Source organism: Ostrinia furnacalis, unplaced genomic scaffold (genome assembly GCF_004193835.3).
Source record: "Ostrinia furnacalis isolate ACB-3 unplaced genomic scaffold, ASM419383v2 OfSCF2991, whole genome shotgun sequence".
NCBI lineage: Eukaryota > Metazoa > Arthropoda > Insecta > Lepidoptera > Crambidae > Ostrinia > Ostrinia furnacalis.
This window is the reverse complement of record NW_021133230.1, coordinates 40458-55567: the sequence shown is the minus strand read 5'-3', so window position 1 is coordinate 55567 and position 15110 is coordinate 40458. Positions and strand designations below refer to the sequence as shown.

The 15110-nt window shown below is 37.1% G+C and overlaps 1 protein-coding gene and 1 long non-coding RNA gene across 4 annotated transcripts; one reads left to right on the top strand and one right to left on the bottom strand.

Moving 5' to 3' along the window:
• Window positions 1–6963: 6963 nt before the first annotated feature.
• Window positions 6964–8647, bottom strand: LOC114356856 (uncharacterized). 3 transcript variants are annotated; one of them, XR_003656255.1, is made up of 3 exons: window positions 7753–8647; window positions 7353–7554; window positions 6964–7233 (listed from the first exon to the last, which is right to left on the bottom strand). It is a non-coding gene; the product is annotated as an uncharacterized LOC114356856 (long non-coding RNA). The 3 variants fall into 3 exon arrangements; XR_003656254.1 differs by having other exon boundaries at window positions 7803–8647; XR_003656253.1 differs by having other exon boundaries at window positions 7353–8647.
• Window positions 8648–10822: 2175 nt separating this feature from the next.
• LOC114356844 (uncharacterized) lies at window positions 10823–14200 on the top strand. The gene is made up of 4 exons (XM_028310206.1): window positions 10823–10871; window positions 11938–12136; window positions 13157–13299; window positions 13955–14200. The coding sequence occupies exons 1-4, from the start codon at window positions 10823–10825 to the stop codon at window positions 14134–14136; spliced, it is 573 nt and encodes a 190-aa protein (XP_028166007.1). The 3' UTR covers window positions 14137–14200.
• Window positions 14201–15110: the final 910 nt, after the last annotated feature.

Below are 15110 nucleotides of genomic sequence, written 5' to 3'. Positions count from 1 at the left end.
CGGATCACGAGTCGGCCAGTCCGACCCCTTCATCGTTCGGTTACCGTGGCTATTTCTCGTTATCTAAAATCATATTATTATCTTCCATAGTCACTAACTTTAATACAAATTCTTCAGACCCCGCATCTCTAAACTCATTAAGTTTCGGCTAAGTTTGCTCTAGAATTTTCATAAATAGTTTGATAGAGTGTTGCCAGAGTTGTGCAACAATCTAAAGTAGGTCCATTATGAACAATATTCTTAACACTTTAATCTCAGTAAGGTTTCATAATAATAATATATTAATAAATACACTTTATTGCACACCAAACAAATAACATAACAGAAAGAAAAGGAACACACAAGGTACAACTAGGCGGTCTTATCGCTATGAAGCGATCTCTTCCAGACAGCCTATGAGTGAGGACAGTTACTTACTTAAAACAAATATTGAAGGGATAGGCCCAAGGAAATAATGAATTCAAAAGGACCAAACTGCAGAATGAATATTACTGATTTTGTAAATTTAGTAGTACCTACGCAGAACTGACGGCCGATCGGGCAGCAAGGTTCTGGATTGGAGGCCACAGGCAAGCAAGTGCAGCGTGAGACGTACACCCACAGGGTGGACAGACGACCTCATAAAGGTGCAGAAAGGCGCTGGATGCAAGCCACTACCAATTTTCTAATCAGAAAATCATTGGGAAATACCTCTGTTCAACAGTGGACGTTCTGTAACTGAGATTATGATGCTGAAATTCCCATTGGGAATTTGACGAAAGGGTGATTGAGACTCGAAACACTGAACGGATAAGATTCTTATTAACTCTCAATTCGATACTCCGTTTATGATTAAATCTGAATTCAGTGTCAGGAGCTAGTGTCTAGGCACACCCAAAACTTATAATTTTTCGCGTTTGTTGTTTTTTCATCGGGGGTTAAAAATAACAGTGTACAATGAAATTCAACTGAAGATTTCGCACAAAACGGTCAATTTAACTGACAGTGTGTCTCCATTAAAATAGTAAGACACGGGTCTTAACGCGACTTTTATTAATAAGTTACATTATGTACTTACGGCTTGACGTTTCGGCTGCGATGCTGCAGCCGTGGTCACAAGCACAAGTACATAATGTAACTCATTAATAAACATCGCGTTAAGACCCGTGACTTACTATTTTAATTGAAGTGTGTCTCCAGTTTTACTATGACTACCTAATCAGATGATCAGATGGCCATCATCAATACACGCCCAGGTGCCTTGCGGTTGGAAACCCCTAATATCTATTAATTAAACCCGTGGATTAGCTTAAGTTATATTCGAGGAAGGGGCTCAAAATTAATTAAACTTGGATCTTGACCCGGCTTACGGGATTTGGTTTAGGCTAACTTTAGCGGGAACGTTGATTTTTGGCGGGACAATGGGCGGTTAGATCAGCCTTTATTATTTTAATCAAAAAATCTGACTTTGAAAAGCTTCTATTTATTTATTTATTACTCTAATTTTGTAAATGAGCTTACAAATCCAGCACTTTAGTAGCTTCAATCACAGTATGGAGTAGGTATATAAACTCATCATTAGGCGAGGTTACAATCAATCGTAGTGCTGATGGCCGCTGGGGCAGAAAAGTTCCTGAGTGGCGACCACAAGCCGGAAGACGTAGCGTGGGCAGGCCTCCCACTAGGTGGACCGACGATCTGGTGAAGGTCGCGGGAGGTGCCTGGATGCGAGCGGCGCAGGATCGGTCTTCGTGGAAATCTTTGGGGGAGGCCTTTGTCCAGCAGTGGACGTCTTTCGGCTGAATCGACGACGACTACGACGACGTCAGTCAAACGTTCAAGTCAGTTCCAAATAATTTACAACAGGAATTTTGTATCCCTTACCAACCTCCTTTACTCCTTCTATTTTCTTTTGATTAATTTAGTTGTGAGTTCAATGACAGTTTAACTTTCCCCCGGGACAAAGGCCTGAGGTTCACTAGTTGGGTTTTTATTGATGGTCAAGCTGTAGATCCTGACTACACAGGAGTCGCAGCGGCGGGAACGAGAGGTGGTAATAGTCCACTATCCCTTACCAATAAAATACATCAGCCGGCTGTTTGGCTGAAAAGTTAATTTCAATTGGAACCTAAAAACTGGGTAAAAAGAGTGCTTTAAAAATCTTAAATCAATGCCTGCCTCAAAGGTACAAAAATCAGTCATTCAAACGCAATATTTGATAGGTAAGCTATTGATCTTGTTATACTCTTTGATTCCACCAGTCTAGCTCAAGTGTCCCTGAATGAAATAAAGGAACAAAAGTACATTCATTAGCATTATCATCATTAAATCGTTGCATCGGGCACAATCATCGTAAATGGGCCACGCCAACACAATGATGCCGTTGATGTAGGAAGATAGTGGATCTGCTGATTTATTGAAACAAAAGTAAGTACCACTTTTTTTTTCTAAAGGGCCGATTTTTCCATAAAAAAAATATTATGTAAAAACTTAGTAGGTATGCTATGTTTTTACCTGGTGATTTAATCGAGAGAGTCACAAGATTAAAAGTCCATCCATCCATACACACATGCTTTAATTTATAGGTACCTACTTGTAATATTTGTAGAATAAGGGCTGATTTTTCAATCGTCGGATAACTTTTAACTGAAGAATAACTTTGGCACATTGACAGTTTCAGTATGCGAAATATGTCAAAATGACAATCTTATTCTTCAGTTAAAAGATATCTGATAATTTATTTAAAAATCAGCCCTTAGACTATTATTTACAGTATTTTAAATCGAAATTACTGAAAAAAGTATTTCATCCCAGTAAATGAAATTGCGTAGCTATAAATTTGCATATTTTGTGTACTTTGAGACCAGATGGCGCACAGTAAAAAATGGCCAAGTTACCCGTATTTCTCAGCAAAAAGTCTTATCAATTACTAAGCCGTTCGTGCTTCATTGTACATCAGTAGCCACGCAGATTGCCAATTACCGATTCATCCGTCCGTCGAGCAATCTTTTCATTGCATTCCGTCAATGGGTTCCGTCGGCAGGACCGCTAATTGCGGGCCCTTTAATTTGTACCGTGTGACTGATTAATAACCTTTTCGTCGTTTTGGTGTGTCAATAAGTCCAATCAAAGGCTGTGCAGCTTAAAATTAATAAGGTCAAAGGCTGTGACACTTTGTAGAGTTGAAATAGAAACTATTTTAAAGCAAAAATATATTTAGGTAGTCAGAAGCGAAGCGCTGTGTACTTTGTGTAGAACAAATTAATGTTGTACATTAATTGAACCATAATGCATTCAGAGATCACAAATAATAAATTACCCTCCCCATTAAGTGTACTTAATGAAAAATAAATAGAGCACAATGTAATTTTATTTAATTACAATTTAAACAAAATAAAAACGTTACTCACTCAATAGTCTGATAATACGAAAAAAGTTTTGTTAAATTGAATATCAAACAAAACACAATCGATATTTTATTTTTAATGGCAAATACTGACGTTGATAACAATGCCAGATACAAAAAGTTAAAATATTACTAAAAATGATGACTATTTTTTAAATCTTTATTTATTTTTGCTACGTGACAATATCAATTTTGAATTGTATTTACTACCTAAACTTTTTTTATTCAGCACAAAGCATAATATGTTTAAAATCACACCTAATGTTAAGTGAAATGCAGTATGGGTTGAAATTAATTAAGAAAATTGACTAAAATGTCTTATAACATAGAGATACACCCTCCGGAACAAGTAATGATCTCTCTTGTCAGTTCATCTTGACATCTGTCACTTTGAATTGAAGAGGACACAAGGCTTGAGGCTTGAGCTTGTTGAACTTAATCAAATTCACTGCGGCTCCCCAGACAATATTCTTGGGATTAAATTCAATTGGTAGTAAACTGGAAGATTAGGATTGTATTTTATTGTGTTAATGATGATTTCTTTGGGGTGTAATTGATATTTTGCATTTTCGAAAAAGACATGATTGTTTCCAAAGTTTCGGAATAAGGCAGTGAGGCTCAAATGGATCAAATGATGAACAAATCCATCTTACGACCCTTTTATAAAGCAATCCCGCAAAACTGGACTGTAATTATGTGGACACACAATGTCAAGTGTGTTTGAAATTCGAATTCAAAATTCGAACGGATCGGTTTCTTGTGTGACACTGCAAACGATATGTTTGAGTGTTTTGAAAAAAGGGTCTCTCTTTCTCTCTCTCTCTCTCTCTCTCTCTCTCTCTCTCTCTCTCTCTATCTTATAACCTGTATAACAATTTGACTAGGAACTTTGGTTTGTCCCCAGAATCCTGTCACTAATTACGTCGCCATTAATTTGCGAATTAGCATTAGCTATGTATTACTAACGCCACGACACGCATAGTGATGTAACGGATATTATTCGTAATAGCATGTTATTACCTACCTACCTCTATATCCGAAAAAAGGATTCGGTAAACAAGATTTAATACCTCTATATTCGAAAAACACATTCGATAAACAAAATTTAGATGAGAAATCAAAAGTATGGAACGGTTTTCTTAGTGAGTAAAATGTCAATCTTTTAAATTGTAGTTATTCGTACACGATTTTCAGTGTCACTGTTTATTTGTCACTGTCCGTGTTTAGTGACTCCATACAGGCTAATGACCTTAATGTTACAACCTACATATATTTATCAACTTAGTTCTGAATCAAAAATCGTAATAATCGGAATTGTTTCATGCTTCAAAAAACAAAATCCATCGAAATAAGGTTTGCAAAACAGATATTGCGAGTTCGAGTAATCAATGACCTGATATTTTCGTCCTTACTAATTTTTTTTACATCCAGGAAGAAAATAAACATAAATAATTATTATTGGGACAATATTGACAAAAAATTAAATATTTTTATTTAATATCGAATACGAATTTTGCTTTGCCGCAAGGTTCTGGAATGGAAAACACAGCGTGTGACGTCCACCGACGTGGTGGACCGACGACATTATAAAGGTAGCCGGGAAGCGCTGAACGCAGGCCGCTTCCAATCGATCAACATGGAGAGCATTGGGGGAGGCCTATGTTCAGCAGTGGACGTCCTATGGCTGGAATGATGATGATGATGAATACGAATTTCGAACGAACATTATAACGGATACATCCGTTACATCACTAGAACAGATTAACGGATTCACTGCAGCGAAATGCGTCAAGTGGAGATTAGTATTACTCCGAGCGTTAAGTGTGCGTTAGTTACACTAAGCTGAGTCAACGTCAGTCTAGTTGCTTATGGTCCAATGATTAGGGTTGGACTGTTTCAGAAGATTATGTGTGCAATTTCCACAGCTCAAAACCACTTTTTGTGTTGTTCTTAATTTTGCTGAGACAGGCTTGACGTAAGTATTTGAAACTTAATTCCTGTCTTTTGTTTCAACCAAAAGACACTGCCACCCACCTACAAGTTGGACCGACGACCTCGTAAAGGTAGCAGGAAGGCGCTGAATACAGGCCGCCACCAACCGGCCATTGGGGGAGGCCTATGTTCAGCAGTGGACGTCCTATGGCTGAAATGATGACCATGATGGAAGGACACTGCTGGACAAAGGCCTGCTCCCAAGGATTCCACAACTATCGGTCCTACACTATCCGCACCAGTTCCTTCCCGCAACCTTCACTAGATTGTTGGTCGACCAAATGAGTGATCACATCTTCCGTTTCAAGGTCGCCACTCGTAGACCTGATGGCCGTTAAGACAGCTAGAACTGTCTTAGAAAGGTCTACGAGCTTTGTGCTCCGTCCACAATACCCTAAGTTTGGCAATTTAGCTCTAATTCTCCTACAGATCTTCTCATTTCATCATTCATCAGACTACGAGCGTAGTACGCTTCATTGTTCTATCAGTAACCTTGAGCCCACTTAGGGAATTCCTGATTAAAACAATAAATTCGTTAATATCCACACATTCCTACACTGTACAAAAAACAGACAGTTTGATTGCCGGCATATACAGGGTGACTTGAAATTGTTGGCATCCTTTTAAAAACTAACACTCCACTCATGATAGTACATTCCATGAATATGAGACAAATCCAATGAATTTTTTGTCTTAATTTTACTATTTATTTGTATTAGTGTGCTCTTATAAAGAGTTTAGAACGATTGTACAGTTAACAGCACTTCAGATTATACATTTTTGTTGCAGAATAACATCTACTACATGGAAATAAAATGCTACAGTGTTAAGTTTGAAATGCGGTTGTCTGTACCAAATTTTAATTTTTGAAAGGACAATGCCCATTTTACTATGGGAGTCTGTACCATGTTGCATCAACCTGAATTTACTCTCAAAAGTCTAGTTTTTATTTACCTTTTCGCTACCAACATGTTTTTTTCAATGTTTAGCCGGATTTTCAAAATATTTGAAAAAGTTAAAAAACGCCTGAATATTTTTTTTTAGCAATGTTTAATCGTCGTGTCATTGCTATTAATCTATTTATTACAGATATTTATGCGTTTTGGGTCGCATTGCTGTAAGTAAAATGCTTTGCATGTTATAGATATACTTAGTACACTTGCGCAATAAGATGAGATCCGTCCTCCTTCGTCTGCTCCCCCGCACGTGCCGTTTTCGACCTATATCTATTGATATTACGCCCTCTTTGTACTAATGTTATTTAACGCTTTATCCATGCCTATCCAGAACACGAACTTAACTGTTAAAAGACAATGATAAATAAATATTAAATTATGAATACCTAAACTTACTGCGTGTTACTTTATATTAAACTAATTGTGCCCGCGGATTTCGTACGCGTGAAAACAGTTCAGATAACATTTCCCATTTTTGCAACATTTTAAACGTAGTATAATTATCTAATGCATTGCCTCATTATCACAAAAATATTAAGTTTTAAGAAGCCAGTTATGGGCAGTGTAGTTCAATTACTATTAGTAGATCATTTAAACATTTATCAAGGTAACACAAATAAAATAACTATGTATAATCATTGATCAGATAACATTTATTTTTTAAAGTATGTTATGTGATGATTGTAATCTTTTTAACTTGTATATAGAGAGCCAGTACAGTTTATGTGCAAATAGTGATTGGCTGTGCTCGCTACTCGGATATAGAAGAGGTAATTCTTGACGGTGACTTGTCTGTTCTTTGAAGTTCTTCTTCTCTTATTGGCCTTTGAGGATCATGCTGCTGCTGTCTGTCGACTGTTCTAGTAGCTGTTCTCCAGCACACCTCTCAAGTCTGGATACCTAAAATAATTTTTAAATTGCATGAATTTCTAGATACTTAACTTACTCAATAGAAAAAATAATTATGGATTAAGTCTCCAATACATGTTATTTTAATTTCTCATAAATATTGTACTTACAAGATGAGCGCTGTCTATGCAAAGACATTTCACTGTGGAGATTCAGGTCTTATTTAATAATTATGTTTTTCTTTTAGTGCATAATAATGCACACCACCACAGCCAAAACAAACGCTCTGATGGCCAACTTCAGGGCTGCCAATTGTTGCTTCTTGCAACAGTAAGTTTGTAGCAATTGTGGCATATTATATGTTCCGGTTACCTGAAACAAGCAATATTTGTTAATCTGTATTAAATTGTACAACAAAAATGGAAATTGAAACCAGGACATCATCTACAGCAATGGAATTTTTTGCGGAATGGCGGAATTGGCAACAATTAAGGCCATCAAAAATATTGTAAGACAGAATTTATATACCTATAAGTGGTATCATTAATAAAAACTACAAAATATACATACCTACATCAAGATCATGAATAAGTTTATGAATGAGTAATAAAAAAACTAACCAAAGTAGGTAGGTATCACCCATGAGTTCAAAACTTCTAATATATTGTTGTGCACACTTTCCACTGTGTGTATCAATGTGTTCCTTGGTACTGCCAATGGACAGTTGATACATCGTCGGTGATTACTCTCTGGACTCAAACTGCCTGTTCGATTCATTTTTATTGAGGCAGGCAGGTAGCATAAACGCCGGCCGGCATCTACCAACAGAGTTACTATCTCGCACGGTAAAACCACTATCCCGATGCACCACAACACAAGAGTCACTATCTCAAGACTGTCAATAGTCAATAATATCGTTCGAGGAATGAATTTATTGAATACTACCACTAAAACATAGATCGATCGATACAGACATCAACGAAAGACGAAACCTGTGGACGAAACTCAACAAATCGCCCTAACCTCAAATTGACAATGACACTTGATAGTTTTTTATTTCGGTGTTCCGAAACGCTCTAATGTAATTAATGGTGAGATAAAATAAAACAGTTTTTTTTAAATCGTTTGAAGTAGGTAGTTTTATTATTATGAAAATCATGATTATTAATAATAATATTGATAATAAAATCATGTTTGCTTGCTAAAACTTACTTGGCAAACAAGATTTTTATTCTTATTGCTTACTCACGAAAATAGGTGACAGCTGAAATCGGAACAAAAAAGTTTTCGGAAATGATTTTTTGTACGGAAGTAATTGTTAATCATGTTTCGTATAATTAATTCTAATTTTCTAAATCCGGATAAGAAAAACGGTTAAAAATTAATGAAGTACACATATAATTTAAATATTATTTTTGATGATAATTAGCCTGTGATGCAATTTGGTACAGGTAATGGGCATTGTCCTTTATCTCATTGTATTTTTCTCATATTCAGGGAATGTACTATGTACCATGAGTACAGTCTTAGTTTAAAAGGATGCCAAAGATTTCAAAGTCTGTATAAGCGCTGGCTTCCATTTTGGCTCGGCGCCATTTTGTGTTATTTTTTTCGTACTCAGCTGTCATTTGTTTCGTTGCCCTGTCATTAGTGATGCTGATGAGCATGTTGATATTTAAAAAAGTTTACAATGAATTAAAACACGGAGATAGTTTTACTTTGAAGATGTAAGTTGTGTTGATGGAAATGAGAATAAGATTGTTAATTACATGAAAGTGTAGGTACATGTTTATTTGAATAGAATCAGTAGCTGTTGAAAACGTTTTTTTATGACTGTTAAAATATTTTCTTAGACAGGGCTAAACATTAAAATTAGATATTCTATTGAAAATTAATATCTTTACAAATACAATATTTGGACAATTTATTAATTATGCTTGGGTTATGGGTGCTAGCTAAACAGATATACTACACAATATTATACTTTTTAAATAGATACAATACATATTATACATAGTAGGTAACACGCAGAATCGAACCCGGAACCTCTCGGCATAGAAGTCCGTTTTAGAACCACTACACCAAACGGCCGACAGTTAGTAATGGTTTGCTCTATACTAGTCTTGTACTTAGTTATTTATTTTTTAGCGTTAAGAGTCACATCTCAAACTAATTTGAAAATTATAAATAACTTGAAAAAATCGAACTGCCTAAGGCGGGAATTTTTCAAGTTATTTATAATTTTCAAATTAGTCTTGTACTCCCATCAAAGGCTAATATAATTTGAAAATCAATCATTGGAATCGCGGGGACGTGACCAAAATATTCTAGCAAAAATCAAAATCAAAGTAAAAGTGTTAATAGTAAAAGTTAAATAAAATTTCATTCTTCGTTTTGTACAAATCCCATTAATACTCCTTTTGTACGTAAATTTTATTCCACCAAGACCGATTTTATTGGTAAAAGTTTTCAAACGCAGACAACTAACAATTAATTTATTCAGACTTCAGATTAAGCTTCCAAGTTTACTCCAATTAATATTCCCTGAATTAGGGCTAAAGCTCACTAAAGCAACGTGCGGAAAAATTTACATAATTGTCATGTACGGAGGACAATACCTTCTATAAAATCGTATCTAGTTATAAATAATAGATTTAAATTTGTAATAAAAAGTGTCTAGGTACATATACAAATATACAAAGATTTATAGCAAAACAAAGTACCATTACCGTCTACCGTTAAAATAAATCTACAAGTACTTACAAAATAATTATGGATCGATGGAGCCCAAAATAAGCTTGTGCTCCTGAACAAACGTAATTTTTTTTAGACATTTAAATGTAAAATTATGACATCTCGGGACTATTCCCACCTTGTTCCCACCACTGCAACTCCTGTGTAGCCAGGATCTACAGCTTGACCGCCACAAAAACCCAACCAGTGAAGGTCAAGTTTGTCCCGGGGGAAAGTTAAACTGTCATTGGACCCGCAACAAAATTAATCAGAAGAACGTAGGAGGAGTTCGAAATTAATTATGACATCTCTGAATGTTAAAATCTAAGGTCAGCGAATCTTATACCGTGTAATGACTATGCTCACGTAACATTGGCAAACGTAAAAACACAATAGCCATAGAGGAGAAGAAGAAGAAGAAGAATCTTTATGCCAATTTGGAACATTATCACAAGCTAAGAATAAGTTTGTAATTTTTTTTACAGTTAGTATATTCAACCAAAATATCTATACAATATTATAAATGCGAAAGTAACTCTGTCTGTCTGTCTCTCTTTCACGCCTAAACCACTGAACCGATTTGATGAAATTTGGCATAGAGATAGTTTGAGTCCCGGTTTTTGAAACAGGGACGGGCGCGATTAAGTTTTTCTGTGACAGACAAAATTCCACGCGGGCGAAGCCGCGGGCGGAAAGCTAGTCACTTATAAGAGGTATCGCCATGTAGTGTGGACTCAGCCTAAAATTCGGTTAAAAAGAAAATTACCATTTACCTGTCAGCACTTACATTAATGAATGTAATTAAAAGTTGGACGCTGTTAATTAACTCTCTCAGTAAACGGAAAGTAAGTAGTCAACTTAATAGACTGCATATTGAGTTCGCCATTTTCGTAAAGACTGCATCGCGATGAAGATTGTGTTTTTCCTCTTTTTGCCTGTTGCTATATTATGTTATGGTATGACTATTTTTTTTTCATCATCATCATTAATTTCTTTAGTGTCGACACCGCCTTCCCCTTCATATTTGTTTTAAGTAACTGTCCTCACTATAGGTTGTCTGGAAGAGATCGCTTCATAGCGATAAGACCGCCTAGTTGTACCTTGTGTGTTCCTTTTCTTTCTGTTCTTATCTTTGGTGTGCAATAAAGTGTATTTATTATTATAATTATTCAGCCGTAGGACGTCCACTGCTGAACATAGGCCTCTCCCAATGATTTCCGTAATGACTTGGTAGCGGCCCACATTCAGCGCCTTCTTGCTATCTTTCTGAGGTCGTCTGTCCACCTTGTGGGTGGACGTCCTACGCTGCGCTTTTCGGTACATACGTGGCCTCCGCTCCAAAAAAAAAAAACTATTTTTAACAATATTCTATTATAGTATTGTTGCAAGCCATGTCAGTTCTAACCCCATAAAACTATAAAATCTCATGCAATTTTTGAAATCGGATAATGTTTAATTTTTTCACCTTTTTTTTCCCATGTTATTCCCATACTATCTTCTATATAAATAAAAATAAATTGATGTTCGTTAGTCTGATTAAAACTCGAGAACGGCTGGGCCGATTGAGCTGATTTTGGTTTTAAAATGTTTGTCGTAGTCCAGGGTAGGTCTAAACGGTGAGCAAATACGCGCGCGATATTGTTTTTCTGTGACAGACAAACTTCCACGCGAGCGAAGCCGCGAGCGGAAAGCTAGTTTTAAATATATAAATATACTTGGACATTTTACACTACGCTTCTAGTCCCAAACTAAGCAAAGCTTGTACTATGGGTACTAGACAACGGATATAAACATACTTAAATACTTTTTTTTTTGTAAATACATACATATTATAAATAGTAACACCCAGACCCGTCACAGAAATTAAAATTCATAATTTCAATTTCTGCCCGGCCGGGAATCGAACCCGGGACCTCTCGGCATAGTAGTCCGTTACCGAACCACTACACCAAACGGCCGACCAAATAGATTTAGATATGTTGCATTTTTATATTAAAGGCAAATAAATATTTCTGATTTCAGGCAACTATAATCCAGAGAACTTTATAGTGCCGAAGAAGCCGAAGGCACATAAGCACATGACCAGCACCGGCGCGCCGGATTACACGACCAGGGAAATGTTCGTTTTCGAAGGAGTGGACTACGACATGCTTCCCGAGGGGTATATCAAGGAGAAGAACAACGACTGCAACGCGTTGCACTTTCGGTGCATTGAGAACACGTAAGAAAATACACAAATGGCATTTTGCCCTAGGCCACATACATAGCATAGTATTAGCAGAATAAATACAAATGAGTAAGTCATCTTCATAGAAACGCACCGAGCGCGGTTTGTATGTGAGCGCGCTAGCCAATACGTATGCGGCGCGCACGCACACACTGACAAAATTCGGGGCAACTCACCGCTAATCAACGCTAAATTTTGTCAGTGTGTGCGTGCGCTCGGGCGTTTCTATGAAGATGACCTACTCATTTGTATTTACTCTGGTATTAAGTAGACCAAGGCTGAATGTTATCGCGATATGTGTGAACCAGGCTTAACCGATAATCAATTTTGAACTTTTTATAGTCCCACGATTTTGAAACGTATACTTAGTGGCAAAAATAAAAAACCAACAGCCCAGTTTTGATAATATCGCCCTCCTGTAAATGTCATAATTATAATGATTGGCCAACGTAGCAAAAATCAGAACTAATAAAGGCCTATTCAAACCTGACCGATATTCGCTGCCGCTGTGGGTAGAGGTACATACCGCGCGGGTTTTGCTCAGGTATTTATAATCAAGTACCGCGGCTAGAGTGTTTTCCCTGGAGCAGACGGTAGCGAATACCGCTTAGGTCTGAACAGTATTATTACCGCATACCCACTGGGTTTTCTCTGCCGCAGACGGTAGCGAATACCGCTTAGATCTGAATAGGCCTTTAAGGTTGAAAGAAGGCGCTTCCAACCTATCAATCTGGAAATCATGCCTATGTTCACAAATGTGGCTGAAATAATGATCAATGAGATCAAAATTTGTTAAACTAAAGCTGAGTTGCACCGCCTGAATTTGACAGTAACTACAACGATAACCGGTGTATTCTGTATGGAGCTTGACAGACTTTTAACGTTTATCAAAGTTAAAAAGATGGTGCACCCCAGCCTAATGGAACATCAGACATCAGTTAATTAGAGAAAGTCCTCCTGCAGAAAATACTAATGATCTGATGATGATGATGAAAACTTCCCCTATTTTTTCAGAATCCTCATGAACCATGTGTGTGGTTGGAACTACCACACATACTACTTCGAAGAGTACTCGGGTCCGTGCGAGATCGAACTACGTAACTGCTTTCATCGGCTTAAGAATAATTTTCCTATCAAAGGGAGTAACATGAGAAACAGTAAGTAATGAACCCATTTAAATTGAGGGTTTCTGTCTTTGGAAAATAAGAGTTTGATGTCACAAGAAAAAGTGAGCTGTATTATTCACCAACGAACTATTGTTCGTTTCAGCCGAATGACTTCCACTGCTACTGGACCTTTGTCCACCTTTGGGACCTTGCTGCCCCATCGGCCGTCAGTTCTGCGTACTATGTGCCCTACCCATTGCCACTTCAGCTTGCTAATCCGTCGGACTATGTCAGCGACTTTAGTTCATTTACGGATCTCCTCATTTCTGATTGAATCTCGTAAAGAAACACCGAGCATAGCCCTCTCCATCGCACGCTGTGCAACTTTGAGCTTCTGTATAAGGCCTATAGTGAGAAGCCACGTTTCCCAGCCATAAGTCATCACTGGTAACACACATTGGTTGTAGACTTTCGTCTTCAAGCAGTTGCGTACACAAACAAATCACAGAGCTTTATTCAACACTATGCGTTTGACTTTGCACAGCGTTTAGGGTTGCTGCTTCACTTAAATAAATAAACAAAGAAAATAAAATATTTCGATGAATTGAGAACCTCCTCCTTTTTTTGAAGTCGGTTAATTAAAAAAATATTTATATTTATGCAAGCATTTGTGAATACGGGTGTGACTTACTTTAAATCTGTTCAGATTACATATACTACAACGGAGAAGGACGCAATTGCGTCCACTACGCCAGGATGGGAGGAAACATGTTGGAGAACTACTTCGGAGCCGGCAGAAGGAGCATCTTCAAGAAGCTCGGCTTCGACCGCAAGCCTTACAAGGTTCGATTCCATGTAGTGCCAGATTATAAGTACGAAGTCAGTTAGGTAGAAGCTGGTGTCAGAATTTCAATGTAGTAAATTTTCTGTATGTAATTATTATTTTTCTAAGAGTACAATTAATAAATGGGAAATAAAATAATTGTATTTAAATAGTTTTTCATTTCCGTGAGCTTACCTAAATTATGAAGAACTGAAGTCTGAAGTTGGTATAATAATGGTGCTTACCTGTAACAAAATAAAATAAATTATTATTTCATGAGTAAAATTAAAATTTGTATTTTTAACATATTTTTTCCAACCTAATTTTAATAAAATCATTTCCAGCTGTCTAAACCGAATCCTTTCCACGCCTTTTTCATCTCCAAATAATTTGATTACCTTCCTTCCCTCATTACCAAGCATTTTTTTGCAAACGCAAATTGAAGGCACTACAAAACGGCCGTAGAGTTAACCATTCGTAATAATTTAACGAACATTCCAGAGGCTTGTTACGCAGATCGTCGAAATAAAGGTGATTTAAGACTAAAGCATTTTTATGTAATGTATCGTTTCTACGAATGGTACAATACTGGTAAAAGGTCAGTTTCTAAAGCATTTTCATGTAATGTAATACTTAAGGTACAACACCTTTCGTTTACTCTTTGTTGAAATGTGCATCGGCGTGAAAAGGCTCGACAAAATTTTACAACAGTACGCTCATTGGTTTGTACAATTTATCATCATTATCGTTTTAGCCACATATTGTCCGTGTCCAATACTGAACATAGGTCTCTATCAATGATTTCTACATCGCCCGGTTGGTAGCGGCCTCCAGCGCCTTCCTGCTACCTTTATGAGGTAGTCGGTCTACTTTACAATTAGGTTGTAACAGAATGGCGAAGTCGAAGGAATCCGATCCCGTGGCAGGTCACCTATGCGTTGGACCGACCAAGTGAAATCGGCAGTGGGAGACGGCGTATGTGACTGCACCAGACAGTCCGCCAACAGAGAGAGATGGCAGGAGATCGTGCGGAGAGTTG